At 42.8% G+C, this 27,220-nt stretch overlaps 1 protein-coding gene across 1 annotated transcript; it reads right to left on the bottom strand.

The window, feature by feature from the left end:
• Nucleotides 1-1,786: 1,786 nt before the first annotated feature.
• Nucleotides 1,787-16,663, bottom strand: LOC138774567 (sulfotransferase 6B1-like). The gene is made up of 7 exons (XM_069955566.1): nucleotides 16,378-16,663; nucleotides 12,669-12,778; nucleotides 11,376-11,462; nucleotides 8,965-9,091; nucleotides 6,832-6,926; nucleotides 4,210-4,366; nucleotides 1,787-1,987 (listed from the first exon to the last, which is right to left on the bottom strand). Exons 1-7 carry the CDS (start codon nucleotides 16,598-16,600, stop codon nucleotides 1,857-1,859), a joined length of 930 nt encoding a protein of 309 aa, XP_069811667.1. The 5' UTR covers nucleotides 16,601-16,663; the 3' UTR covers nucleotides 1,787-1,856.
• Between the last annotated feature and the right edge of the window lie 10,557 nt (nucleotides 16,664-27,220).

The following is a 27,220-nucleotide window of genomic DNA, read 5'->3' as shown; positions in this document are numbered from 1 at the left end:
TTAGGGACGGAGAGGCGGCCTACTCCTCTAGCTAGTTTTCACTCTGCCACCATGTTACTCACTGAAAACTCTTACACACTTACTGCAGTATTAGACAGCCCAAGCCACAGTGTAAATTGGCGCTGATCTGCTAAAGCCTCTTAAATGGCTCGAAACCGCCCGAAAAGGACCTATTATAATCCACTACTGCCCAGTACTGTCCCTGCCCTAGACTTCCCCCGGTACACCTCCCCCAGTAGTGTACCTACCCTAGACTTTCCCCAGCACACCTCCCCCAGTACTGTCCTTACCCTAAACTTCCCCCAGTACTGTCCCTACCCTAGACTTCCCTCGGTACACCTCCCCCAGTAGTATCCCTGCCCTAGACTTCCCCCGATACACCTCCCCCAGTAGTGTCCCTACCCTAGACTTCCCCCGTTACACCTCCCCCAGTAGTGTCCCTGCCCTAGACTTTCCCCAGCACACCTCCCCCAGTACTGTCCTTACCCTAAACGTCCCCCAGTACTGTCCCTACCCTAGACTTCCCTCAGTACACCTTCCCCAGTAGTGTCCCTGCCCTAGACTTCCCCCGGTACACCTCCCCCAGTAGTGTCCCTGCCCTAGACTTCCCCCGGTACACCTCCCCCAGTAGTGTACCTACCCTAGACTTCCCCCGGTACACCTCCCCCAGTAGTGTCCCTACCCTAGACTTCCCCCGGTACACCTCCCCCAGTAGTGTACCTACCCTAGACTTCCCCCGGTACACCTCCCCCAGTAGTGTCCCTACCCTAGACTTCCCCCGGTACACCTCCCCCAGTAGTGTCCCTGCCCTAGACTTTCCCCAACACACCTCCCCCAGTACTGTCCCTACCCTAGACTTCCCCCCGCACACCTCCCCCCGAGCAGACATGGGCAGCATTACCCTGCCACTATAGTTAGCTCTATCTTCAGGGAAGGGTGGGGTTAAACTATGCAATTCCAGCCTGTTCATAGGGAGGGGACCCTGCCCCCACCCGTCTCATGACTCTGTCAGCAGGTTTATGGTGTCCTATCTCAGGGTAGCATACACTAGTGACTTTATCACTTACATTGTTCTGTGCAGCTGATCCAGAGATCTCCCGTATAACATGGACAATAAGTAGTCCTTTCCATTATGTGTGTGTGCTCAGTAGTTCTGGATATTTATTAGCACCAGCTCCCTCTGCCCACCGACCGCTGATTGGCAGTTTTTATCTATACTAAGGATATATACTGTGTATATAAAAACAACTGTCAATCAGCAGCTGGAGGGAGGGGGGAGGGGTGTGAAAGAATCCTATTCTCCTGCATATTAGGAGAACGGCTGGACCGAATGCTGTAAGTAATACACCGATCTGTTCAGAATTTCTGTCACTAGTTTATGCTGTCCTCATTTAAAGGCCCTATTACACGGAAAGATTTTCCGCCGTATTTGGCAGATAACGGCCATTACGGCTGATAATCGTCCTGTGTAATAGAAGGCAATGATCAGCTGACAAGAACAATGTCGGCTGATCGTTGCTGTCGTTTGTCTATCAACATGTTGAAAGACAAATGACAATGATAGCAGCGATATGCTACCATCGCACCGAGGAACAGGAGCGACGGCAGCAGATTGCCCCTCTTCTCTATGGGCCGCCTGGATGATCTAGCGATCACCCGGGCAGCCCCCCCCCCCCCCCTTGTACGTCTTTACGTCTTTAAGGCACCATACACATAGTGACAGATTCCCTTTGAAATATCCTCCAAGTGCCAGTAATCCAATGAACAAAAAAAAAACACAACAATATAGCTGTAAAACTAATGAATTTTATTAAAACACTCACAGATTATGGGGATATAAAACATGAAGATTTTGGTTAATATGTACAATATTTCAGGTAGTTTATCTTCTCTCCGATTTTGGTTCCTGCAAGAAACTCCTCGAACTTGGCGTCTACCTCTTTGCTCTGTTCTTCAGTGAAAAGACTCTTCCAGTCCCCAATTTCTCCTTAGGAAAAAAAAAATAATAATAGTAGTCAGTTCATCAAATGATGCGGCTAACGGAACAGAAAAATACATCACACGTCAACGGTGGAATCATCCAGGAGCACAATTTGTTTATATAGAATTATTTATTTATATATTTGATCCTATTTTTTATGATGAAATATAACATAAATATATATATATATATATATATATATATATGACAATTATCTCCAGTTACAGTAAGAAGCAGTAAAACAGTAGAGGTCTGGGTGACAAGTATTTGGTGTAATTATATCTTTGCACAGTTTGGCAGATATTCCACCATTATGCTGATAAGGTAATCTCCAAGCCGAGTACACACCTGAGTCAATAGGAGCAGGAACTTTACCTAAGTAGCTGGCGCCACAGATATTAAGAGCAGTGCCCGGTATATCTAGATATTAGGACTCTATTTAGCTTCTCTAGTCCCAGGTTCAGTACTATACATCTTACCTGAACCTAGAGGCACCTTTCCAAATTTGTTGATCGAGACCATTGGAGGCGATTTATCAATTATCATAACTTTTTTTGTGTGTGTTTGTGTAGGCTTTAGCATAAAATAGTCACAAATGTTAGAGCAATTGCTTATTTTTTAAAAAAAAATATGCAATTTTCCCTGTGTCTTGTGCAATAAATTGAGAACATTGTGCACATACTGACGGTGTTGAGCTCAAACACTTTTTATACTAATCTTCTGGTTAAAGTTTTGACAGATTTTTCCCTTTATTTCAAAGGTAAAAAAAAAAAAAATCTGCATACATATGGCACCATCTTACTATCTATATTGGAAAATAATCCTAAAATATTACAGTTTTCATTCTTACCTTTAGGCCTAAAACTAGAGATGAGGAAATTTAGGGCCCTAATTACACGGGACGATTATTCTACGGAAAACCGCTATATCATTCAAATTTAAATGACAGTAAAGTAATACAGTAATATTACAGTAATAACTAGGGATGGTCCGAACCTGCCGAGGTTCGGGTTTGTATGAACCCCAACGCTCGGCATCAGATTCCCGCTGGGAACCATTTCCGAAGGTTCGGGTTCGTACAAACCCGACCCGAACCAGATTCGGACCATCTGTCCGGCCGCAGAACTCTGATGCGGGCGCATCAGCGTGCGCCCACATCAGAGCTTCCCATAGCCCAGAGTGAAGCAAGCGTCCGGAGCCGCTCACTTTACTGTGTGAACTGACAGGTCTTTCTGCGGCCGGAATTCATTGACATGTCAGTTTTTTGCGGCCCCGCATGGGCTCCCGGCCAGAGCGTATACAATGTGTGTACGCTCCGGCCGGGATCCCATTCATCAATAGGCATTGTTCCGTAGTTGTACGTTGTGTGAACATAGCCTTACAGTGATAGGTGACACTGGTAGAAAGAGAAAACAATGTTGAAGAAGGTGGCATGGATACAACCACTACATTGTTGCACTCATGGATGGTAAGATCAACTGAAGAAGAATATCTGGTCTATATTCACACAGGGTGAGTGCCGGGACCTATATTTTCTTCTAAGTAATACATTTCCTTTAAAGTCAATGGGCACTTGTGTATAAGTGGGGAGAGTATGGGCCCGTTATAAGGAGCGAGCGAGCGTCGACCTGTAAGATCAGTGGTCGCTTGCTCTTTGTTCCCTGCTTGTTGTCAGTGCTTACACAAGGGCGAGTGAGGGGGGGCAGGGAGCTGTGGGACCATCTTTAAATCATCCAGTAAGTCCACAGGAGATAATGGCGATAATGGCGGTCTGCTGCTGCCACTGTTCCTATTACACAGAGTGACGGCCAGCAGATAATTGCTATCGTTATCGTTATATTTTAGGTCATGCTTTAAATCAACGATCAGCCAACATTTGTGCCAACATGACCTATCACAAAAAACGATTATCAGCCGGAACGGCTGGTAATTGGCCAAGTATGGCCGATAATCACTTTGTGTAATAGTACCCTATCTTTGTATGTATGATGACGGAACATCTCAACGATAATGTGACGGAATGGTAAAAAGGCAAAATAAATGCCCCTCCCCCACTCCCCTCCCACCCAGTACAGGGAGCTCTTACACCAAAGCAATGCTCTTACAGCAAGTCACAATTTTGAAAAACTGTGAGCTCTAAAACTAAATGCTCTTAAACCAAGTTACTCTTACACCAAGGTACCACTGTACTTATAATACAACTCCTTATAATCCATATAACTACTTACCCTTTCGGAAAAAAACATTGCCAAGATTTCCATGCGTAGCTCCGGATTTTTCTTTCATGGACTTAAAAGTTGTTTTTTCCTCAACTTGCAGGATTTGCTCATCTGTCAGATTTATCCCATAGAAGTCACAGATTTTTCTTATGTTTGCAGGGAGATCCTTTAAAATGAATAAGCAGCACAATGACTTTAGAAGAAACAACTCAATCGAGTAAGGGTGCGTTTACACAGACAGATTTATCTGACAAATTTTGGAAGCCAAAGCCAGGAATGGATTTGTAAAGAGGATAGATCCCAGTCTGATCTCTGTTTACAGTCTGTTCCTGGCTTCGGCTTCAAAGATCTGTCAGATAAATCTGTCTGTGTAAACGCACCATAAGTCCCTAAAATATTCCTATATGGCAGAGCAAAAAATCTCACGATGCTTCTGACCGACCACTGTGGCAATTTGGTTAAGTTAATAAAATTTAAGTGACTCTGTACCCACAATCTGACCCCCCTCCCCCCCCAAACCACTTCAGATATCTGCTTTTACTCCAAGATCTGTCCTGGGGTCCGTTCGGCAGGTGATGCAGTTATTGTCCTAAAAAACAACTTTTAAACTTCCAGCCCCGTGCCCTACGGCCGCGGCTTAGAATATCTGTGCCCTAACTTTGCACCACCCCTCCGTCCCTCCTCCCCACCCTCTTCATCATTAGGAATGCCACTGGAACATTTTCTCCATGCTGAACATTTTCACAGGTGTCTTAATGATCCAGCCCATGTGCCGTGCTGACACAGCTGACAAATAGTAGGCAATCTGCCTGGAGCATTCCTAATGATGAGGAGGGCGGGGAGGAGGGACAGAGAGGGTGTGCCAGCCTAATGCATAGACAATCTAGGCCACTCTCGTTGGGCACGGGGCTGCCAGTTTAAAAGTAGTTTTTTAGGACAATAACTGCATCACCTGCCGAACGGACCCCAGGACAGATCTTGGATTAAAGGTAGCTATCTGAAGGTACAAGTGTTTTTTTTTTTTTTTGGGGGGGGGGTCAGATTGTGGGTACAGAGTCTCTTTAGCTAGAGAAACGGCCATTACATTTTGTGTTGGTTGGGTTTTCTGGGTTATAGTGAATTCTGGGCCGTCCTCAGGATAGGCCATCAGTATGTGACCGGTGGGGTGCGGACAGACCCTTGTCTCCATACATTGTGTTGTGGCCTTGCAGGGTTACTTCAGCTCAGCTACCATTGATGGGAATGGGAGTAGTTACGGCTTGATTGCATAGAAGCAAACTGTGTTTTCTTATGAATTTGCAGGTTTGCATGGTACAACAAGAGCCACAGGCACCTTAATTTACAATGTGAACAAGCTTTACAGGGGAACAAATCTAACCTGCTGATATGTCCCTATTGCAATTAGCCGTGTAATCCTCAGTCCAGTGAGACCGTTAGGAGCACTGCCCGCCCCCATAGCGCTGACCCACCCACAGTCAGACCACCCCTTTTTATTGATAATGAATGGAGCGGGCCAGCAGGGGTGGATGAAGGTAATAGACATACTATAAGAGACATACCATAAGAGACATACTATAAGAGACATACCATAAGAGACATACCATAAGAGACATACTATAAGAGACATACCATAAGAGACATACTATAAGAGACATACCATAAGAGACATACCATAAGAGACATACCATAAGAGACATACTATAAGAGACATACTATAAGAGACATACTATAAGAGACATACTATAAGAGACATACTATAAGAGACATACCATAAGAGATATAGCTTCCTCCTCGGTGTCTCTTGTGCAATAGGGACATATCAGCAGACTAGATTCATCCAACCTGCTGATTGTTCCCCTCTAATTTGAGTGACATCTACAACATCTTGTTTCTCAGCAATTATTGTAGGCTGTTTTTAATATTAGGGGTAAAGACAACCCAGAATAGTCTCTTCAAGGTAGAACTGATGAACATAAACTCTTATTTCTGATACTGGCTTAGTATTAGGCTATGATGACGCACTGTAAAATCATACCAAAATACAGCTGTAATTTTGAGGTGCAAATACGGCCGTATTTTCAGCGTTATAATGCGCTATTGAAATCAATGGGAAATTGTCGGGCTACAGGACCTGCAGTGCGGCTACTGTCAACAGAGATTAGAACTTATCCACGCTGAGGGGCTATTCTCTTCTAAGAACCCTGCAACTTCAATGAGCCAGCAGATAAGAAAGAGACTTCAACCAGCAAAAGCTGGATACAGGTATTTCTTCTATCAAGTATACACCAGGGACTACCTACCTAACAGACGTGTGCCTGGGACCCAGGGAGGGCATATACTACTCTGAGCCCCGTGACAAGTGCCACAGCGGTAATGCACAACCTGCCCTTGGAAACAACAGCTAGGGTTACCACCACACTCTGTATAGAATAACGGCCATAATTGATTTCGACAGTCAAAATAAAGTACAAGTTCATTAAATACCACATATACCAACGGCTTTTGAAAAAAAAAAAAAATAATTTCTAAAATAAAATTTTTAGCTATTTACATTGTTTTGATTTCACTCAATGTATTTTGCATTTATTTTACTGTGTGTGAACATTGCCGCGTATCAAACACTCTACTCACCAGTTTCATCTCCTCGAATGTTAAGAAAAGGACATTTTTATCGTCACAGAATTTTTCCCAGCCAAGAGCGTGATCAAAGTACGAACCGTAGATTACTAAGAGAACAAACAGATCGTCATTTACTAAAGTACACAATCCTGCAGCGTGAGCAGAATGCACATAACATCACACACAAGGCTATGCTCACACAGTGTATCCTAGCCTAGCCTTATGTATAGCAGTATATGGTATATGCTCACACAGTGTATCCTAGCCTTATGTATAGCAGTATATGGTATATGGCCACACAGTGTATCCTAGCCTTATGTATAGCAGTATATGCTCACATAGTGTATCCTAGGCTAGCCTTATGTATAGCAGTATATGGTATATGCTCACACGGTGTATCCTAGCCTTATGTATAGCAGTATATGGTATATGGCCACACAGTGTATCCTAGGCTAGCCTTATGTATAGCAGTATATGGTATATGGCCACACAGTGTATCCTAGGCTAGCCTTATGTATAGCAGTATATGGTATATGGCCACACAGTGTATCCTAGGCTAGCCTTATGTATAGCAGTATATGGTATATGCTCACACATACAATTTCCGTCAGTCTTTTTTCAACCAAAATAAGGAGTGGACCTGACATTGCAAAATTAGGCTATGTTCACACAATGTATCTTTCTATAAAAGTACGGCTGTTGTTGCAATCGGCAACAACGGCAGTACTTTTTATGAAAAGATAAGTTGCCTAGTCTTGTATGGGATTCCGGCCGGAGCGTATACACATAGTATACACTCCGGCCGGGATGCCTAGCGGCGCTGTAGAAAACTGACATGTCAGGATTAGTGAATAGCGGCCGCAGAAAACCCTGTCAGTGCACACTATGGAGCAAGCGGCTCTGGCCATGCGCTCCATAGCGTGCAATGGAGAATTCTGATGCGGGTGCGCACGGATGCGCCCGCATCAGAACTCTGTGGCTGCAAAGATCATCCGGCCGGTACTGCAGTTTCGGTTGGGATGATCTTTTCAGAGACCGGCCGTTCTGTGACCCGGCAGGTCTCTTACGATGTGTGAAGTAATTTTTGGCTGTTTGACTGACGTTTTTTTGGACGGCTGTGATTGTTAGCCCAAATAGTGGCCATTATTACAGCTTATAATGATGGCCATTAAAAAAAATGGCCGTCAGATGGCCAAAAGAGGATATTGTGTGGTGGTGGCCTGCGTCTCAACAGGGATTTACTAACCAGCAAAATAGTAAACGAAACAAGAAAATGCAGAATGCAGTCAGCATCTGGGCCAATCAGCAAACAATAGTACATTTATGTGCATGATATCATACATTACTCTTATTCATTATTAGTTCCATTGACCACAATAGTAAAATTGCACACACAAGTTAATATTACAGCAGCAGTTTTTATGGCTGTGAAATTAAGTGGCATGTCCTTTTTGGCAGTTTTATGTGTTCAGCCATCTAAATATACCCATTCAATCCAGTTTTCTCGTAGTATTAAATCAATGTACAAGCCCCTTTTTTGTACAGAACCTGAGACTATTTCCCCCTTTTTCCTGTTCATGTCACTTTTTACAAAATATACATTGTGAATTATAGTAGGGATCTACTCCAGCTCCCACCAGTAGTAGGCTAGGTTCATTCTATGTAAAAATGGCGTCCGTCTTTCATAAGGCAATGTCCGTGATTGTGCAAATCCTGTCTGCTATTTAAAAAATGATGGAGGTTATCTGCGGAATGAAGAGCGTTATTATGAAAGACGGCCGTCATTGTGCGAACCTAGCCGTATCTTTTTAGAAAAGGAAAGGCTTTCTATAGGAATCCCTATAGAAAACCACTCCTGCTCTGGGCGGTTCCTGTCTTGGCCAGAGATGTCAGCAGAGAGCACTGTGTCAGAATGAAAATAAAACATTTCCTGCAGGACATACAGCAGCTGATAAGTATGGGAAGACTTGAGATTTTTTAGTAGAAGTAAATTCCAAACCTACATAACTTTCTGACACCAGTTGATTTGGAAGAAAATTTTTTCCGCTGGGGTGCCCCTTTAGGACTGGTATGTGACATGCTAGCCTTTAATAAATTCCCTCCCAAGAGTCTATCTGTGTAGTTACATAGTACATTTATTATTACCATCTCCTGTAATAAAAGCCTTGAAAAATGCATCCCAGGAGCTGTATGTGGGGAGCACTGGGTTGTTTTGTGAAAAATGGAAATAAGAGACAGCGGTATCTTTTGGATTCCGAAGAATTATCAAGATCTGCAATGAGAACACACAGTATTATGTCATGTTATTATCAATGTCTACTTAAATAATATCATTAAAGGCGAAAATTTTTATTAAAGTATTGTATTGCCCCCCAAAAGTTATACATATTACCAATATACACATATTACAGGAAAGGCTTATAAAGTGCTTTTTCCCTGCACTTACTACTGCATCAAGGCTTCACTTCCTGGATAACATGGTGATGTCACTTCCTGGATAACATGGTGATGTCACTTCCTGGATAACATGGTGATGTCACTTCCTGGATAACATGGTGATATCATGACCAGACTCCCAGAGCTGTGCCTGATGGAGAGGATGATGGCAGGGGGACACTGACGGACACAGGGCACTGGAGGGACACTAAGCATCCCTCTGCCATCATCCTGTCCAGCAGCCACAGCCCGCACAGCTCTGGGAGTCGGGTTATGACATCACCATGTTATCCAGGAAGTGACATCACCATGTTATCCAGGAAGTGACATCACCATGTTATCCAGGAGGTGACATCACCATGTTATCCAGGAAGTGACATCACCATGTTATCCAAGAAGTGACATCACCATGTTATCCAAGAAGTGACATCACCATGTTATCCAGGAAGTGACATCACCATGTTATCCAGGAAGTGACATCACCATGTTATCCAGGAAGTGACATCACCATGTTATCCAGGAAGTGACATCACCATGTTATCCAGGAGGTGACATCACCATGTTATCCAGGAAGTGACATCACCATGTTATCCAGGAAGTGACATCACCATGTTATCCAAGAAGTGACATCACCATGTTATCCAAGAAGTGACATCACCATGTTATCCAGGAAGTGACATCACCATGTTATCCAGGAAGTGACATCACCATGTTATCCAGGAAGTGACATCACCATGTTATCCAGGAAGTGACATCACCATGTTATCCAGGAAGTGAAGCCTTGATGCTGTAGTAAGTGCAGGGAAAAAAGCACTTTATAAGCATTTCCCATGATAAGTGTATATTAGGGGTTTGTAAAACTTTTGGGGGGGGGCAATACAATACTTTAATACAAATTTTCGCCGGACTACTCCTTTTATCTTTACATCCACAACTATTATAGATGTAATATTAGAGTGTAGTAACTTAGGGACGTTTTCCCATTAAAAGCGTCTGACTTCAGTCCAATTGAGGAAAAAATGGTGTAAAAAAAGATGTAAAACGGCTAAAAAAAATACAGTTCAAAAAGTATGTGTGCGAATATCCTTATTCTATCTGTAATATCTCATATATTAACTTATCATCTAAACCTGAAACGTGTGGAAGCAGAAGTGTGAGAACACCAGTGTGTCACCAGTTTATATCACATGTTAAATAAATCTTCTGTAAAACTTGAAAAATTTTCAATAAAATTTTCAATAAAAACTTATTTCACCTCAGGTGTGCACAGTGTTGGCTAGGATAACTTATATTCACTATTGTGGAGTTTTCCTAAAAGGTCATTTTAGAAGAAACATATTTTAAGTTATTTGTGTCCATGGAGAAGGGGATTGTGATTGATAGTTCTTCAAGAGGAAATACTCGGTTACTCCCCGACATAAAGCGTCCGGACTATCGAGATAGGAACTAGAAGGAGGATAAGGAAAATATACGCGTATGTGCAATTTGGACTTCACTTGTAAAATAAATAAACACATAATACTGTAGAGTCTATAGGCACATACAGCACACCCAGTTGTTATACATTTAGGGGTTAAACCATGAAAACAATGCAAAACCAATTTTCATGTATTTTTATATAATTTGCAGTATGTAATGTTTTTCTTAAAATAACTTAATTATACTAATGAAATGTGATTGGACGATACTCTGTAAGGGCGGTGAAAGTTTTCTTATAAATAAACAGAGCTTTCCGGAACCCCTCCGAGAGAGACTCCATAATACACCAATCTGTGGCTCTGTGTTTCCCTCTCCCCAGTGTTCCCAGTCTAGATTTGTGGTCAAGAAGCCTACCTACGAAGTACAATAACAAATGTGTAAGGGGAATTTTTAACGTTGATGTTACTGCAAGTGGATGAAAATTCCAGTGCATATGGCGGCCAATGGTCCCATGTAGTCCCGACACCATCACACGGCCATGGACAACCACATGCTAGTATGTAGTAGCTGCAACATTTATAACCTACCCATAGCAGCCTAGAATTGCTACCACAAAGACCCAGGTCATTAATATTTGACCCGCCATACAAAGTATCGGATGTTCCATAAAGATACTAACTATATAGAATCAGCTACTATACCTTTGTCTTTTCAAAGAAAGTTTTCGGGGTATTCTCATAAGTCAGATGTGAGGACATCACCCTTGGGGAAGGTTGCTGATTCAAGTACTGGAAAAAAAATCAGGAGACATTAGTAGACGGCTAAGGCTATGTTCACACACTGTAAAATCAATGAAAAATATGGTCAGAATTCTCAGGTCAAAATACAGCTGTATTTATAATATAAAGATGCACTCTATTGTAATTAGGAGGAAATTACTGGCAGTGCACACAGCTGTAACAGTTGTAAATTTTACTCAATATAATTTAGATTTTCTTTTACTGTATGTGAACCTAGCCTAAGGATGCATATGTAGTGTGGAAGAGCTACCATACAGGCAGACCACACAGCTGCTACGGGGTCTGTGCTCTAAGGGGGCCTACAGGCCTCTGGCCCTTTAACTGAGAGGGTTCATGATAAACGCTCACAGTTAAATGCTGCAGAACTGTGACTGACAGAGCAAGGCACCATTAACTTCCGCCCTGAGAGCCTTTCTTGTTGTCGGAGGCAGCATTGCACCTCCAGCCACAAGAGGCCGCTCTCTGTCCAAGCTCCTCGGCACAAGAGGGACGCCACTCGTGAGCTTCAGACCTGGGAGAAAGAAAGTCTGTGCCGAGTCAGGTGAGTATGTGAATGGGGGTATATACAAGGTTACAGTAAGAGAAGGATCACGTGTGTTTGTGCACTGTGAATTTTTTACAGAACATTTTTGTGTAGAAATATTTTTCCATGGTTTTTTTTTCAGTTTACATAGCACCAAATATGCAACTCACGCATGGCTTTAACAATTGTATACCACTTTACATAATGTATTTACTGTACCTAATATATCTTTATTGAAAAAAATATATAATTTCCTATTTAAATAGCATTCTAAGGTGAGTGACAACATTAGGGGGCAACACGGGTCTCTCTGCTGCCACCAATGTTTGTACTGGGAACTGCAGGGTTGCTTAACTGATAGCAATCACTGCTCATTTTGCAAAGGCTACCACATACACAGTGCAACTGACATACAGCCTCCCCCTGTACTGTACTGTATATAGTTCTATGTAAGAATATATAGTGCACAGGATGGGGCAGAGCTTCATCTGAGAGGGACAGCCCTCCGCCCTGCAGTTCCCGACGCAAATGTTGGTGGCAGCAAAGAGGTCCATGTCACTCCTTAGCACTCAATGTCACACACAGGGACAGTGCACATTAGTCCTAATCCCGCAGGTCACACCCAGGGTCTAACATTCAATGACAAAATAATCTCATAGAATGTAACAAACCTTGTATTTTTCTGGTTTTCCAAACTCAAACATGGCCTGGTCCAGCGTAGGTTCTTTGTCGTGAAGCTGAAAAAGCATTTCATGAAGTATCTGTATTGTCCAGTTTGTTCCTGAAACGCAGATATGCGTCATTGTTTTAAATATAAAAATGGATAGAATACACAATGTATACAATGTTTCCTTCAGTCAGGGTATTGTGTGCTCCAATAGGAGATATCCGGAGAGCAGGCGGAGTGCTGGGGAGGAGGAAAGAAGTACTATGCTCTCACCTCCCCCGCTCCAGTGCTGGTGCCGGGATCCCGCAGCTCTGGTCCCCCAGCCCTGGCCATTTCTAGGTCTTAGTGGGGACCTGGGATGTGACGTGTTAGGCCCGCTCAGCCAGTCAGGGGCCAAGGCGGGACCCCGCTACATCAACAAGTCATGTCCCAAGTCCCCACTCAGACCCAGAAGTAGCCAGGACCAGGGACACCAGAGCCATGGGATACCGGCACCAGCACTCCAACCCAAAGTACTCCTTTAACCATTTATTTTCTAGTGCAGCAGGGTGTGGTAGAAACAAAACATAGAAGTTCAGCCTGGATTTAGCCTAGGTCACAGGCCAAGGTCATAAACATGGATTCAGCCTAGGTCATAGGCATAGGTCATAAACATGGATTCAGCCTAGGTCATAAGCATAGGTCATAAACATGGATTCAGCCTAGGTCATAGGCTGAATCCATGTTTTCTAGGTGGTAATTGAGCTTTATACATCTTCTCCACAGAGCGTAAAGACAGCGGGATTCAACTGCCCGAACCTCGTCCAGCTCGCTCATCTTTAATACTTAGTTTTGCTCTTACAGCCTCTGCAGCTAAATGTGTGAGCTTTATTTTCTCTCTATAGTTATACACAGGCTATACGATTCTCCAATACAAACCACCTCTTGTTCCCCAGACTGAGTGAGCTGTCCTCTAAGAATTCTCTCCTCCCATTCACTCTCTGAACTGGTGTGTACATCACTCCCTCTCTTTGCCGAACCTGAACCTCGTCCGGCTCGCTCATTTCTACTAAGTATTTTTATGTATTTTAAATATTTTTATTGCACCATAACAAACAACAGGCAAAAATGAAAACTGAAAAAAAAAAAAGTTTTTCAAATGTGTCCATAGCCTTTATATATATTTTGTGTTAACATTTTTATTAAAATTTGTGAAAGTTACAAGGAACAAAGGTCTGGGCGCAATGTATTTACCTTTGGAAACTGTATTTATGCAGCTTTTTCCGACACACAGGGATGTAAATAGTGGAGAAAAGTCACGGTCCAACCTTCATTGTTTACTTTGATAAAGCCAGCAACTCTTTGAAACTACACGGTACAATGTTTTATAACTACTACAATCAAGATTTCCATATCAAACGGCATTCCTCAGAAGGTAATGCTTAACTCAACCAGGTTAACCAGGGTTACATATACTGTAATCCACATAAAAATGTAAAAAACTTGGGAATATAGTATTTTATTATATGGCTATGTCTCCACTCCATATCGGTGAAGGCGGCCATCTTGTTAGAGCATGATCATTATTAGCATCCGTCTGTTTAACAAGATGGCCATCTTTCAGCTGTATTATTATTATTTGTTTGTTTTTGAAAACTGGGTAAACAGACTGTAAAATAAAAATAAATAAAGACCTAATAATAGGTATAAAAAGCCATTGTTCTCTAAATCTACTAATGTGTTCTATTAAAGTCTATGGAAAAGTGGCCGTCAGTGCAAACATTGTGTAAAAGCTGTTTTCATTTCACATTTCTACAATTCTCCTATTCTCCTATTGATCTGATGGGACTCGCAGAATGACCTGTTCCTGCTCCCTCAGATGAATGTAACTACTTTACATTGTTTACAACAAATCTGCCACATGTGATTTTCGCTGAGCTCCCATAATGTAGGAGAAGACGTAAATCAGATTACTCTGCCTGATGGAAAAGTTATAGTTTTCAGAATTTTTTCAGATTTTTGCGGAATTATACACGGATTTATGTTTTGTAAATTGGAACCTTTACTTAAGAAATAAAATATTTTATGAGCATCTAGTTACAGTCTATGGTTACACAAGCCAAGTGTTACACAAGTCAGAAGTGGATATTATGGGAAAAATTCACCATTGGTCACTGGACAAGTTTTTTTGTTATTACTAGAAATTGGTGAAGTGAATTCAGCAAGTTTGCAAAAATTTTCTTTGTTGACTTTTTGGAAGCTTTGTCAAAATTTGTGATTAAAAAATTATATACTCACCAGTTTGTGCTCCCCCGAAGAGTGACAGCCAGCTCAGCCAATCACAGGCCGTGGCTCTGTCTCATCTCAGTCCATATTTGGCTGAGTGGGCTGGAGGCGGCTGAAGACACCGTACACACAATGGAGGACACCGGGGGGAGCATAGAAGGGTAAGTATTGTAGTGTGAACAGTAGAACTGCACCAAAACAATTTTGCTGATTTGTTGCAGTTCCTTAAATTTTGTTTTGCAAGTTTGCAAATTTTACTCCAAAAATTTATGAAACTGGCAAACTGATTTTTTTAAAACTTCAGTCATCTGTGGTTTTTACACATTATTTTTGGCACATGTTATGACTAGAGATGAGCGAACTTGCCGGATTTCTGGTTCGTATGAATCAGAAATCTTGGCGTCTGATTCCCGCTGTCTGCCGGCTCCGTGCAGCGGGTGGATACAGCGTAAGAAACGCCTGGAAAACTGGATGAAATCCGGCAGGTTCGCTCATCTCTAGTTATGACCCACATGTTTACTATCATCATGCATCTAAAAATCCGACTATTTGACCTCACAATGACGGACATCCAAAAAGACGGCCATCGAATGGCCAAAAAAGACTTTGTGTGATCCTAGCCTTTCTGTGTTTTTTTTCTATTTAAAAAACTCCAGTACTTATCAGCTGCTGAATGTCCTACAGCATGGGTCTCCAAACTGTGGCCCTCCAGCTGTTGCGAAACCACAACTCCCATCATGCCTGGACAGCTTTGGATTTGGCTATCCAGGCATGATGGGAAATGTAGTTTTGCAACAGCTGGAGGGCTACAGTTTGGAGACCCATGTCTTACAGGAAAAGGGGTTTTCTTTCCAGTCTGACACAGTGCTCTCTGCTGCCACCTCTGTCCATGTCAGGAACTGTCCAGAGCAGGAGAGGTTTTCTATGGGCATTTGCTCCTGCTCTGGGCAGTTCCTGACATGGACAGAGGTGGCAGCAGAGAGCACTATGTCAGACTGGAAAGAATACACCACTTCCTGCAGGACATACAGCAGCTGATAAGTACTGGAAGACTGGAGATTTTTAAATAGAAGTTTACAAATTTGTCTGACACCAGCTGATTTGAAAACCAACTTTACCCCTTTAAGGCTATATTCCCACTATGGCATAACATTGTGGAAAGGCAGATGCCTCATAATATTGATAGCCGCAAATAATGATCATCATTTACTTTCTGAAACCAGTTGATTTGAAAGAAAAACAGTTTTGCTGGATAACCCCTTTAAGATATAAAGTCTGAGCTGTCATAACCAGGCAGTTTTATGTGTCCCCTCCACTGTGTGAATAAAGCCACAGATCTGTTGTAGCAGTAAGGAGGCTGCAGAAGCCCTGAGGCCGTGTTACGGATAGCAGACTGGTATGTGTGCTGCTACTTCATTGAGATTCCTGTACTCCCTCCCGGCACTCACCGCACTTGGGATAGGTTACAATGAATACATCATCTTCTCTGGCTTCAAACCCCCCCATCGCCTGGAAAGTGGCCTCGCTGCACATGACGGAGGGGTACAGAATCCCCTTATAAGTAAACTGCAGCTCCTCCGGGGTCATGCTCTTGGCCTTCTCCACCGTCCTCTTCATTTCTTCTCGGAATTTCTCCCGGTTGGTTTTGTTGTGGTCCTCGGATTCCGACATCTTTCTGCTGTGTAAGAGGGATATGAATGAGCTGCTCTCATAGACACTCCCTTCTTATGTGAGGCACTAGCAGGGAGAGTTCACACAGACTGTGCACGCACACCCACTGAGCTCAGGTTATTGCATCCAGCACAGAGGTCAAATGAGAAGTGGGTTTTATATTGATTTATGGATTATGGACGTATTCAGCTTATATCTTACTGTATGTGAACCTTTCCCAAAAATATATAACCACCTGTTCAGCCCTTCAGGCTCTATAACCTGATGATAATTAATGAGACAGTACTTTCATGGTGACAAGTTCCCTTTAAATAACAGTAACACTTTAGATACTTCATAGACTCATGTCAAAGGCCCCCCACTGATGACTAGAGGCTGAGACCCCCACTGATGACTAGAGGCTGAGACCCCCACTGATAACTAGAGGCTGAGACCCCCACTGATGACTAGAGGCTAAGACCCCCCACTGATAACTAGAGGCTGAGACCCCCACTGATGACTAGAGGCTGAGACCCCCACTGATAACTAGAGGCTGAGACCCCCACTGATGACTAGAGGCTGAGACCCCCACTGATCACTAGAGGCTGAGACCCCCACTGATGACTAGAGGCTGAGACCCCCCACTGATGACTAGAGGATGAGACCCCCACTGATGACTAGAGGCTGAGACCCCCACCAATCAGAAGTTGAGACCCCCACTGTTCACTGGAGGCTGAGACCCCCACTGATCACTATACGTTGAGACCCCCACTGATACTAGAGGCTGAGACCCCCACTGATACTAGAGGCTGAGACCCCCACCAATCAGAAGTTGAGACCCCAACTGTTCACTAAAGGCTCAAACCCCCACTAGTCACTAGAACGAGCAGGAAATAGAGAGATGGAGGGGGAAGCATTTCCCAGCTGTGCACATATCTCTGCTCATTCCAGTGGTTGGGGGTGGGGGGAGCTCATTTTGTATTTTCCAGGCTGAATAGTGTATATTTAGGATGCAGAAAATTACATTTTGATTACTATGTCACAAAAAAGTTATTCAAATTTATTCAGTTATATAAACGCCGAATGGCAACTTTTAAAAATTCAACTTGTCCCGCAAAAAACAAACCCTCAAATGTTCATAAAAAAATATCTCACAAATGGAGATGAGTGAAGCAGTCAGAAATTTGTTTTGCAAGATTCGTGAAAGAGTAATGTTTTGTACAACAGCTATTGCTGTGACAGTGCCAAAAGTGACAAATGTAAAATGTAAAAAAATGATAACAAAACATCACGAACCGTAAGAAAAGAGTAAAACCGTTGCATCCCCACACTCCACTAACAACCAATAAAGTTATATCTACAATGTGTCATACATTTATTTTATCTAATACTTATGCTGCGTTTACACGTAACGATTATCGTGCGAATTTGCGCGATAATGATCAAATTCGAACGATAATCGTACGTGTAAACGCAGCAAACGATCAAACGACGAACAAGAAATCGTTCGTTTTGATCTTTCAACATGTCATCAAATTGTTGTTCGTCATCCGCAAAAAATTTGCCGATAGTTCCGTGTAAACAGTCGTCGCGCGCCCCCCGCGCCGGCTCGATCGCCACCCTCGCCCCGCCGCAGCTGCTCTGATCGCCACCCCAGCCACTGATTGGCTGAAGAGGGGAGCCAGGAATTTCAAACGGCAGGTAACGTATGCTTGCGGGCCGGCGGGGGCGATCGGAGCAGCGGCGGTGGCGGGGGGGGGGGGGGGGGTGGCGACCAGAGCGGCGGCGGCAGGGCAACTGGAGCGGTGGCGGGGGGCGATCAGAGCAGCGGGGGCGGCGATCAGAGCGGCGGTGGGGGTGGCGATCGAGCCGGCACAGGGGGCTGCGGATGAGCGGGGGGCCAGGCTGTGAGCGGGGGGACGGGCTGCGGGCGCGTGATCGCAAAACGATTTTTCCGTACGATATATCGTACCGTCTAAGCGCGGGTCGTTATGAATCGGTAATCGTACGATCGGGCCAATTATCGTTTCGTGTAAACACACCATAACCCTAACATATTAATAAACTACATACACTACTATATACAATATAAAACTTGTACATATAATTAACCTATATAACTAACTAAACAGATTTCACTACCCCTGTGCCCAATGTTAAAGCGACTCTGTACCCACAATCTGACCCCCCAAACCACTTGTACCGTCAGATCTGTCCTGGGGTCCGTTCGGCAGGTGATGCAGTTATTGTCCTAAAGAACAACTTTTAAACTTGCAGCCCTGTGTCAAATTGGTGTGGCCTAAAGTGTCTGTGCCCTAGGCCTGCACCGCCACTCCGTCCCTCTTTTTGGGTGGCCATGGGCCCCCAGGAGCTCTGGGCCCAGGGGCAACCGCCCGAAACTGACCTATTATAATCCACTACTCAATGTCTCCACAAAGTGCCCCATGCATCCCGTACCCCAAGAACAAAATTATCCAGGCACTAATCCCCATGACTATGTTTCTAAAAGAGGACCTTTCCCTTCATGTCCCCATAGCCGAGGGGTGTCTAGTCACGTCCACCCAAGGAATAGTAGCAGTCACGTCCTATTTTTACGGACACGCATGGTGACCGGCTGATAACTGCTCTTGGGGTTGTTACAATATCAGGATGATAGATGTCGCAGAGGCTTCTTATTGTGCGAGGTTATAACGGCTCTCATGACTTCCTGAGTGGTATAAGGCTATAGGAAGGGTTCCTATATATCGCGGAGGATGATGTCCTCTAACTATGATATAACAACCTTCTATATCAGGGATAGGGAACCTTCGACCCTCCAGCTGTTGCAAAACTACAATTCCCATCATGCCTGGGCAGCCAAAGCTTTTGCTGGAGAGCCAAGGTTCCCTATCCCTGTTGTAAAGCTACTACCAGCAGCAAGTAAATTTTGGGGTGGAAGTTGTTTTTTTTTTTACTTTTTGTGCCAATGTACCTTGGCATATATTACAGGGTGTATACGTCCAGCAGCGCTTTGTCTGGCTGATCCCCCTATGTGCCGAAGTGCCTTCTGTGTTCTGCCACCGCTGAGCGCTGATCAGTGACACATTACTGATCAGCAAGTACTCTTTTTTGGGGGGTAGTTTTTTTTTTATTCATAGAAAGTAAAAAAAAAAAAAAAACAACTCACTACACTACATGTACACTACACATATAAATAAATTTTACATTGTGAAAATTGCAGTTTCTACTTTTCACCCAGTGTAGCAGATGCAATCCGAGAAAATTCATTTTTGAAATGCTCATGCCCCCTACACCCCTAAAGACATTTTTGAGCAGTGTAGTTTCTGTAATAGGATCCTTTTTTGGGTCTTTCTTAATGTATCTCCTGGGAATGTCTGCAACTGTCAGCCAATGCCGTACATATCTCCTATTTTTTTCTCCTTTAACCCCCCCTTTTTTTTTTTTACCCCCATTTTTCTTTTACCACCACTTTATCTGATATAAGTGCCTGTCACCAGTGGGGTCCATATGCCCCCTACATCTCTTGTTACATTCCTTGAGGGGCGTAGTTTCCCGAATGTGGGGGGCTCTGTAAATGCGATATGGCCTCCGTCCTCCATTCTGGCCAAATCCAGCTTCCAAAAGCAAAATGGCGCTCCTTCCCTTTGGAGGCTTCCCTTGTGCCCACTTGGCACTTTACGTCCACATGTGGGGTATTTCTGTTCTCGGGCGGGAATTGCTCTACATTTTTAGTGTTTTTTTTCTCTTTTCACCCTTTGTGAAAATAAAAAATTTAAGGTTAGACCAACATTTTAGTCTAAAAAAATTTTACTTTTCATTTTCAGGACACATTGTTCCACATTTTTACCAGTCACCAGTGGGGTCCATATCCTCACTGCACCCCTTGTTACGTTCCTTGAGGGGTGTAGTTTCCATAATGGGGTCATGTGTGGGGGATTGCCACTGTTTTGGCAGCACGGGGGCTCTGTATACTCAACATGACCTCCGTCCTCCATTGCGGCCAAATCCAGCTTCCAATATCCAAATGGCGCTCCTTCCCTTTGGAGGCTTGTCCTTGCGCCCACTTGGACTAAACATCCACATGTGGGGTATTTCAGTACTCGGGAGGAATGGCTCTACACGTAAAGTGTTTTTTTAACCTCTTTAACCACTCTTTTAGCCCCTTGTGAAAAATTATGAAAAATTAAAGGCTAGCTTATTATTTTAGTGTAAAAAATATAATTTTTCATTTTCATAATACATTGTTCTGAAAATCAGTGAAACACTAGTGGGGTCCAAATGCTCAACGTACCCCTTGTTACATTCCTTGAGGGGTGTGGTTTCCTAAATGGTGTCCCTTTACTGATCTTTTTTTTAATTTTTTGGCACCCCAGAGCCTTTGGAAAAATGGGCAAATGTAATGGAGGCTGCAAAATTCACTAGGAGCTCCTTTATATCTGATGTTTGTGGTTCAAATAGCGCAAAATGGCCACATATGAGATACTTCTATAAACTGCAGAAACAGAGCAATAAATATTATGGAGATAGGTTTTCTATTATGAGAAATATTGGATTACAATATAATTTGTGCACAGAAAATTTTAATTTTCAGTTTTCTTACACACTTCGCTTTTATTTTAACCTAAAGGGTTAAAAAAAACTTTATGGAAATGATCTTGAACTTGGGTTGTTTCTGAAATGGAGTGTTTTGGGGGGCTTTCTAACATACAGTCCCCTCAAATTCACTTCAAACCTGAACTGGCCCCCCCCAAAAAAAAATTGATTTTAAAGGTGAACTCTAGGTAGAGGTTAAAAAAATGAAACTTCTGCAGAAGCATATATCATTACTTACATATCTATCCCAGTTTTGAAACTACCAAAAATCCATTTGTTTGGGAGGTTTTTGCTCTGTATTTTGTTTCTGTCCTTCCTGGTTGACCAGTTCCCAGAATGCAATGCTTTCCCACAGCTGATCATCACAGTCTTCCACCCATCACAATCAGTAAAATTAGTTGTGCACCTGTTTCTCGCTGGTCTGAGATGGTGAATCACTCAGGGGATTGGGGGAGCCAGCCGCGCCTGCCCCCTGTCTGCATCATCAGCCTGTGCTCAGCAAACACACACAATGTGAGACAGAGGCATGGAAGATTTGTCTCCTAAGGGGGGAGAGCAGAGGGAGCAGGAGACAATGTGGGTTGGCACAGAGGCCATTTTTCTTCACTTCCTGGATTTCTATCAGCTATCGGTGTGGCAGAACCGCACAGATACAGTAATACATTGTATAGACACATCTATATAACTTTTAATGTATTATTTACAGAAAACAAGTTTTTTTATCCGGAGTTCCCCTTTAAAATTTTTACAAAAATGTGGAAAATTGGCTGCTAAACATTTAAACTTTCTATTGTCTTTAAAAGTTGAAAGCAAGTGTAATAAATGCTGCCAACATAAAGTAGACATATTGCTAATGTTATTTAGTATCTAATTTATGTGGCAAAATTATTTTCCTTACGGGCTGAAAATGTCAAAGTTAGAAAAATGCATTTTTTCACATTATTTTGTGATTTTTCATAAAGATTCAAAACAAGTATCCACTCAAATTTACCAGTAATATAACGTATAATATGTCACGATACGTCAGAATCAGCCGGATAGGTAAAAGCATCCAGAAGTTATTAATGAATAAAGTGACACAGGTCATATTCATAAACTTTATACTGCTCCGCTGGGTAATTTCAGGCTTTGTCATGAAGGGGTTAAATTGCATTGTATTAAATGGTAAGATGGCTTTCAGTTCCCGTTCTTAATTAGAAGACGTCTTCTGGGCATTTGCTGTACATAAAATATGGACGGAAAACAGCTGGAGGAAACAGAGGATGTGGACAGCTGAAATTGCCAGAAAAATATCTGAAAGTTTGACGATCACTCAAAATACTGCGAGCTCAAAGCCAAGAGACCAAAGTGTGATTATCAGGATTTTACAACAAAATCGTGTAACTACTGCCACCTTCTTGTGCTTTGGTGATGTTACAATGTGTATACCATGTAAGCAACAAATATATATATATATATATATATTTTTTTTTTTTTTACAACTTTATACGTTTTTCAAAGTCCACAGAAAGGTTGTTAATGCATTGATGTAAACTCGACAATATTCTGGATCAATTACAAAACTACCCGAATTCCAATAAAATGACATCAGGTAATATTACATTAACTTTTTGTTAAAAAAATAATAATAATGTCTACAGGCGCCATGACCTGGTGCACAGAGCAGGGGGAGGGTTGTTACACAGAAGATAGGGCAGCATTTAAAGGGGGTTTCCAGGAAAAATTATCAGGTAAGTGCTGCCATCTGCCACCCTGGCCAATCAGGGTGAAAAAGAATAGACCACTTCCTGCAGGACATACAGCAGCTGATAAGTACTGGAAGACAGGAGATTTTTAAATAGAAGTAAATTACAAATCTATATAACTTTCTGAAACCAGTTAATCTGAAAAAAAAAAGATTTTCACCGGAGTACCCCTTTAGTAGAGGCTGAGCTGCAGTAACACAGCCTGGCCACTACACAAAGCACGGCACTGTTTGCTTCTTGTTCTGTTTTACTGTAAATGGTGGTGGCTCTCATCAACAGCTGGGTGGCAGGGTGGCGATATACATGTCATGCATTGAAATAAACTACTGAGTGTTCACGGACTGGTGAGTGCCTCATCCTTTTATCTGTTGCAAGATTCTTGTTTTGCTGCATATTTTATGCAAAAGATAAGTCTGCCATTTTGTGTCACAAAAAATAAGGGCTCATGTGGGTCTGTAGGTAAAAAAAAAAGAAATGCAAGCGCTATGGCCTTTTAAGCACGGGGAGGAAAAAAACTAAAGTGCAAAAACTTAAATTGGCTTGGTCATCAAAGGGTTAATTTGCTGAGAGATTCCCATAAGGCTTTGTTCACATACATAAGAGAAACAGATCACTGATCTCAGGGAGACCATCCAAACGATAACACTGCCGGCTGCTGCTTAAATCGCTCAATGCAGTGACATCCTAGGTGCATTGCCCCCTGGGAAACATGCAAAAGAAGAGCCCGTGGAGCCTCATGGAAGAGTCTCAAAACACAGGACTAGCCAGATATCCCTCCGGGAAGGACCCAGCCAAGGGGCGACTCCTGTAAGGAGACCACCAAAACCACCATATTAAGTGGCCCTATAAGTCAATGTAATGACAAGGGGTAAACCAAGGCTAGGTAACCATCCACAGACATGCATATTTATGTTTCCCAGGGAACAATGCACCTAGGATTTCTCTGCATTGAGCTCTTTAATCGGCAGCCGGCAGTGTTATCGTTTGGCTGGTCTCCCCGAGATCACTGATCTGTTTCCTATGTGGCTCTACTAGGCATTGCTCCCACCAAGCCAGAATCCTGCTCCACACTGATGAGGGTCAACACCGCTATACCAGACCTGACCAATACCGCCATACTGTGACTGGATAACACTGCCATATCAGACCTGACCAATACCACCATACTGTGACTGGATAACACTGCCATACCAGACCTGACCAATACCACCACACTGTGACTGGATAACACCGCTATACCAGATCTGACCAATACCGCCAACACTGTGACTAGATAACACTGTCATACCAGACCAGACCAATACCACCATACTGTGACTGGATAACACTGTCATAACACACCTGACCAATACCGCCATACTGTGACAGGATAACACTGCCATATCAGACCTGACCAATACCACCATACTGTGACTGGATAACACCGCTATACCAGACCTGACCAATACCGCCAACACTGTGACTAGATAACACTGTCATACCAGACCAGACCAATACCACCATACTGTGACTGGATAACACTGTCATAACACACCTGACCAATACCGCCATACTGTGACTGGATAACACTGCCATACCAGACCTTACCAATACCGCCATACTGTGACTGGATAACACTGTCATACCAGACCTGACCAATACCGCCATACTGTGACTGGATAACACTGCCATACTAGACCTTACCAATACCGCCATACTGTGACTGGATAACACTGTCATACCAGATCTGACCAATACCGCCATACTGTGACTGGATAACACTGTCATACCAGACCTGACCAATGTCGCCATACTGTGACTGGATAACACCGCTATACCAGACCTGACCAATACCACCACACTGTGACTGGATAACACTGTCATAACACACCTGACCAATACCGCCATACTGTGACTGAATAACACTGCCATACCAGACCTGACCAATACCGCCATACTGTGACTGGATAACACCGGCATACCATACCTGTCCAATACCGTCATACCCCCCCCCCCCACCACCACCACCTCGAAAAAGATACCAGATTTACTGGCAAGTCTGAACAGGAGGTGGGAGACAAAAAATAAAGAAAAAAAGGTGTTGTTTTTAGTGGACGCTAGTGGACTGCAAATAATGGCCGTCTTTTGTTAAGTGATGGCCAGCCACTAACAACTGTTGTCATGAGAGTGTGTGAACATGGGCTTAAAGTGTACCTATTGTATCTTTTTGCCAACGTAGCAGGATACATTGTCCTCTTCTGAATAGACTGAACTACCGGAAACGTCATAGACTACATTGTATGTAATTACAGTCTGGATATTAATGGTGACCACTGAGCTCCCAATGTGACTGCAGAATGACTTACACTGATATCTCTAGAAATAGGCAAATATTTGTTCCTATGTATACATGTATAGTATATGCCAGTCTATATATCAGACATAACTATAACAATGGGGGGAGGGGCTTCATTTATATTGTATGACAACATCCTCATCATATGAGACAACTAGAACACATGAAGTCTCACTATGATGGTCTCCATCCTCATTGTTATACAGATATATTCATGATTAGGACCCATTTGGGAAGGATCCAGTATATGGATATTTGAGGAGATGCACAATGTATGGAGTGAATAATACCACATGGCACATTGAGGAGATCATCAAACACCGTCTAGAAGAAAAACAGAAGAGCAGAATAATAAATGACAGCAGATAATACTAGTCAGAAATAATATCAATGCTACAAACTCGGAGCCTGTGGATTATCTATATCCTATACAAATAAGAAACACGTTTTAGTGATGGATATATAGGTCCTATGTATGAATACAGACTTTGACCTTACTGTATGTGGTATAAATACTGGATGTTATTTTTAAATTGTCACTGTTGTTTACATTTTTTTTGCAGAAATCAATAGTACAGGCGATTTTAAGAAATGTTGTAATTAGGTTTATTAGCCGAAAAATGCATTTTTATCATGAGAAAGCAGTTTGAAGCTCTCCCCCCTGTCTTCATGATTTTTTATGGAGAGGGGAGTGGTGGAGGGAGATGAGGCACCAAAACAGGACAATAAAGGGTTAACTTACAGCTACATCACCAGGCTATCTCCTCTGAAAGTCAGCACTGACCTCTCTGACCTCTGAATACCGGCTTTCATGCAGCTCCCGCTGTGTAATCCTCTATTCTCTGCTCCCTGCTGGCGACTAATCTCCCTCCTCCCCCCTCCCCTCTCCATAGGTTACACAGGGCCCAACTGATGTTAAAGAGTTGAGATTTCCTGATAACAAGCAGTGGATGAGAGAGATGAGGGAGGGGGGGAATCTGGGGAAAGACGTTTTGAATGCAGATAATTAAATATTTGCCTAATAAACCCAATTTCCGCATAAAAAATTAAACGACAGTGACACTTTAAATAAAGGATGTTATTTGCACAATGACTGTTATGAAAGACTGTTATGTCATTTTTACATAGTGTGGACCTAGCCATATGATACTATTCACTTTCTGTCAGTTTAATTGCCATTCTCTAATTTTCCTGAGCTCAGATATTTAAAAGGGTTGTTCACCCAAATTTTTATTTCTTTCCAATCAACTGGTGCAATAAAGTGCCAAGAGATTTGTAATTTACTTCTATTAAAAAATCTCAAGTCTTCCAGTAATTATCAGCTGCTGTATGTCCTGCAGGAAGTGGTGTATTCTCTCCAGTCTGACACAGTGCTCTCTGCTGCCATCTCTGTCCATGTCAGGAACTGTCCAGAGCAGTAGAAAATCCCCATAGAAAACCTCTCCTGCTTTCCAGACTAGAAACAATACACCACTTCCTGCAGGGCATACAGCAGCTGTTAAGTATTGGAAGAATGGAGATGTTTTAATAGAAGTAAATTACAAGTCTCTAGCACCAGTTTTTTTTTTTTGTGAACTATTCCTTTAATGTTCATTGCCCCATGCCCATGGTCAAGTCCTCACCAGATCATCAAGTCACAATCTGTCGCTGCATGGAAGCTAAAGATAAGTGAATTTACAGTAATAACAAAGCAAAGCGCTTTGTTACACTCGGCCATCGGCTTTTAGGCTGCTTTGGAACTCCGCTCCGGGTGCCTGGAAAAGCTGGATGCAGGCTTGGTTGGGAGACGTTTCCCAGGACTGCATCCAGCTTTTCCAGGTACCCGGAGCAAAATTGTAAAGCAGCAGCCTGAAAGCCGATGGCCGAGTGTAAAGAAGCACTCCACTGTATTACTACTGTAGATCCGCTTATCTCTAATTGGAAGCCAAGGTTTCCAGTTTTTTTTTCTTTTTTACTATAGAAATATAG

This window comes from Dendropsophus ebraccatus, chromosome 15 (assembly GCF_027789765.1).
Source record: "Dendropsophus ebraccatus isolate aDenEbr1 chromosome 15, aDenEbr1.pat, whole genome shotgun sequence".
Classification (NCBI taxonomy): domain Eukaryota; kingdom Metazoa; phylum Chordata; class Amphibia; order Anura; family Hylidae; genus Dendropsophus; species Dendropsophus ebraccatus.
The sequence above is the reverse complement of the archived record's forward strand: the minus strand, read 5'-3'. Positions and strand labels throughout refer to the sequence as shown.

What these genes read in the sequence shown, in the direction of transcription:
- LOC138774567 (XM_069955566.1), bottom strand. Translation starts at nt 16,600, where the DNA reads ATGTCGGAATCCGAGGACCACAACAAAACCAACCGGGAGAAATTCCGA. An exon ending in TGTAACCTATCCCAAGTGCG is followed by an intron (nt 12,779 to 16,377) that starts GTGAGTGCCGGG and finishes TCTGCGTTTCAG; the next exon opens with GAACAAACTGGACAATACAG. An exon ending in CAATGTTTTTTTCCGAAAGG is followed by an intron (nt 1,988 to 4,209) that starts GTAAGTAGTTAT and finishes TTTTTTCCTAAG; the next exon opens with GAGAAATTGGGGACTGGAAG.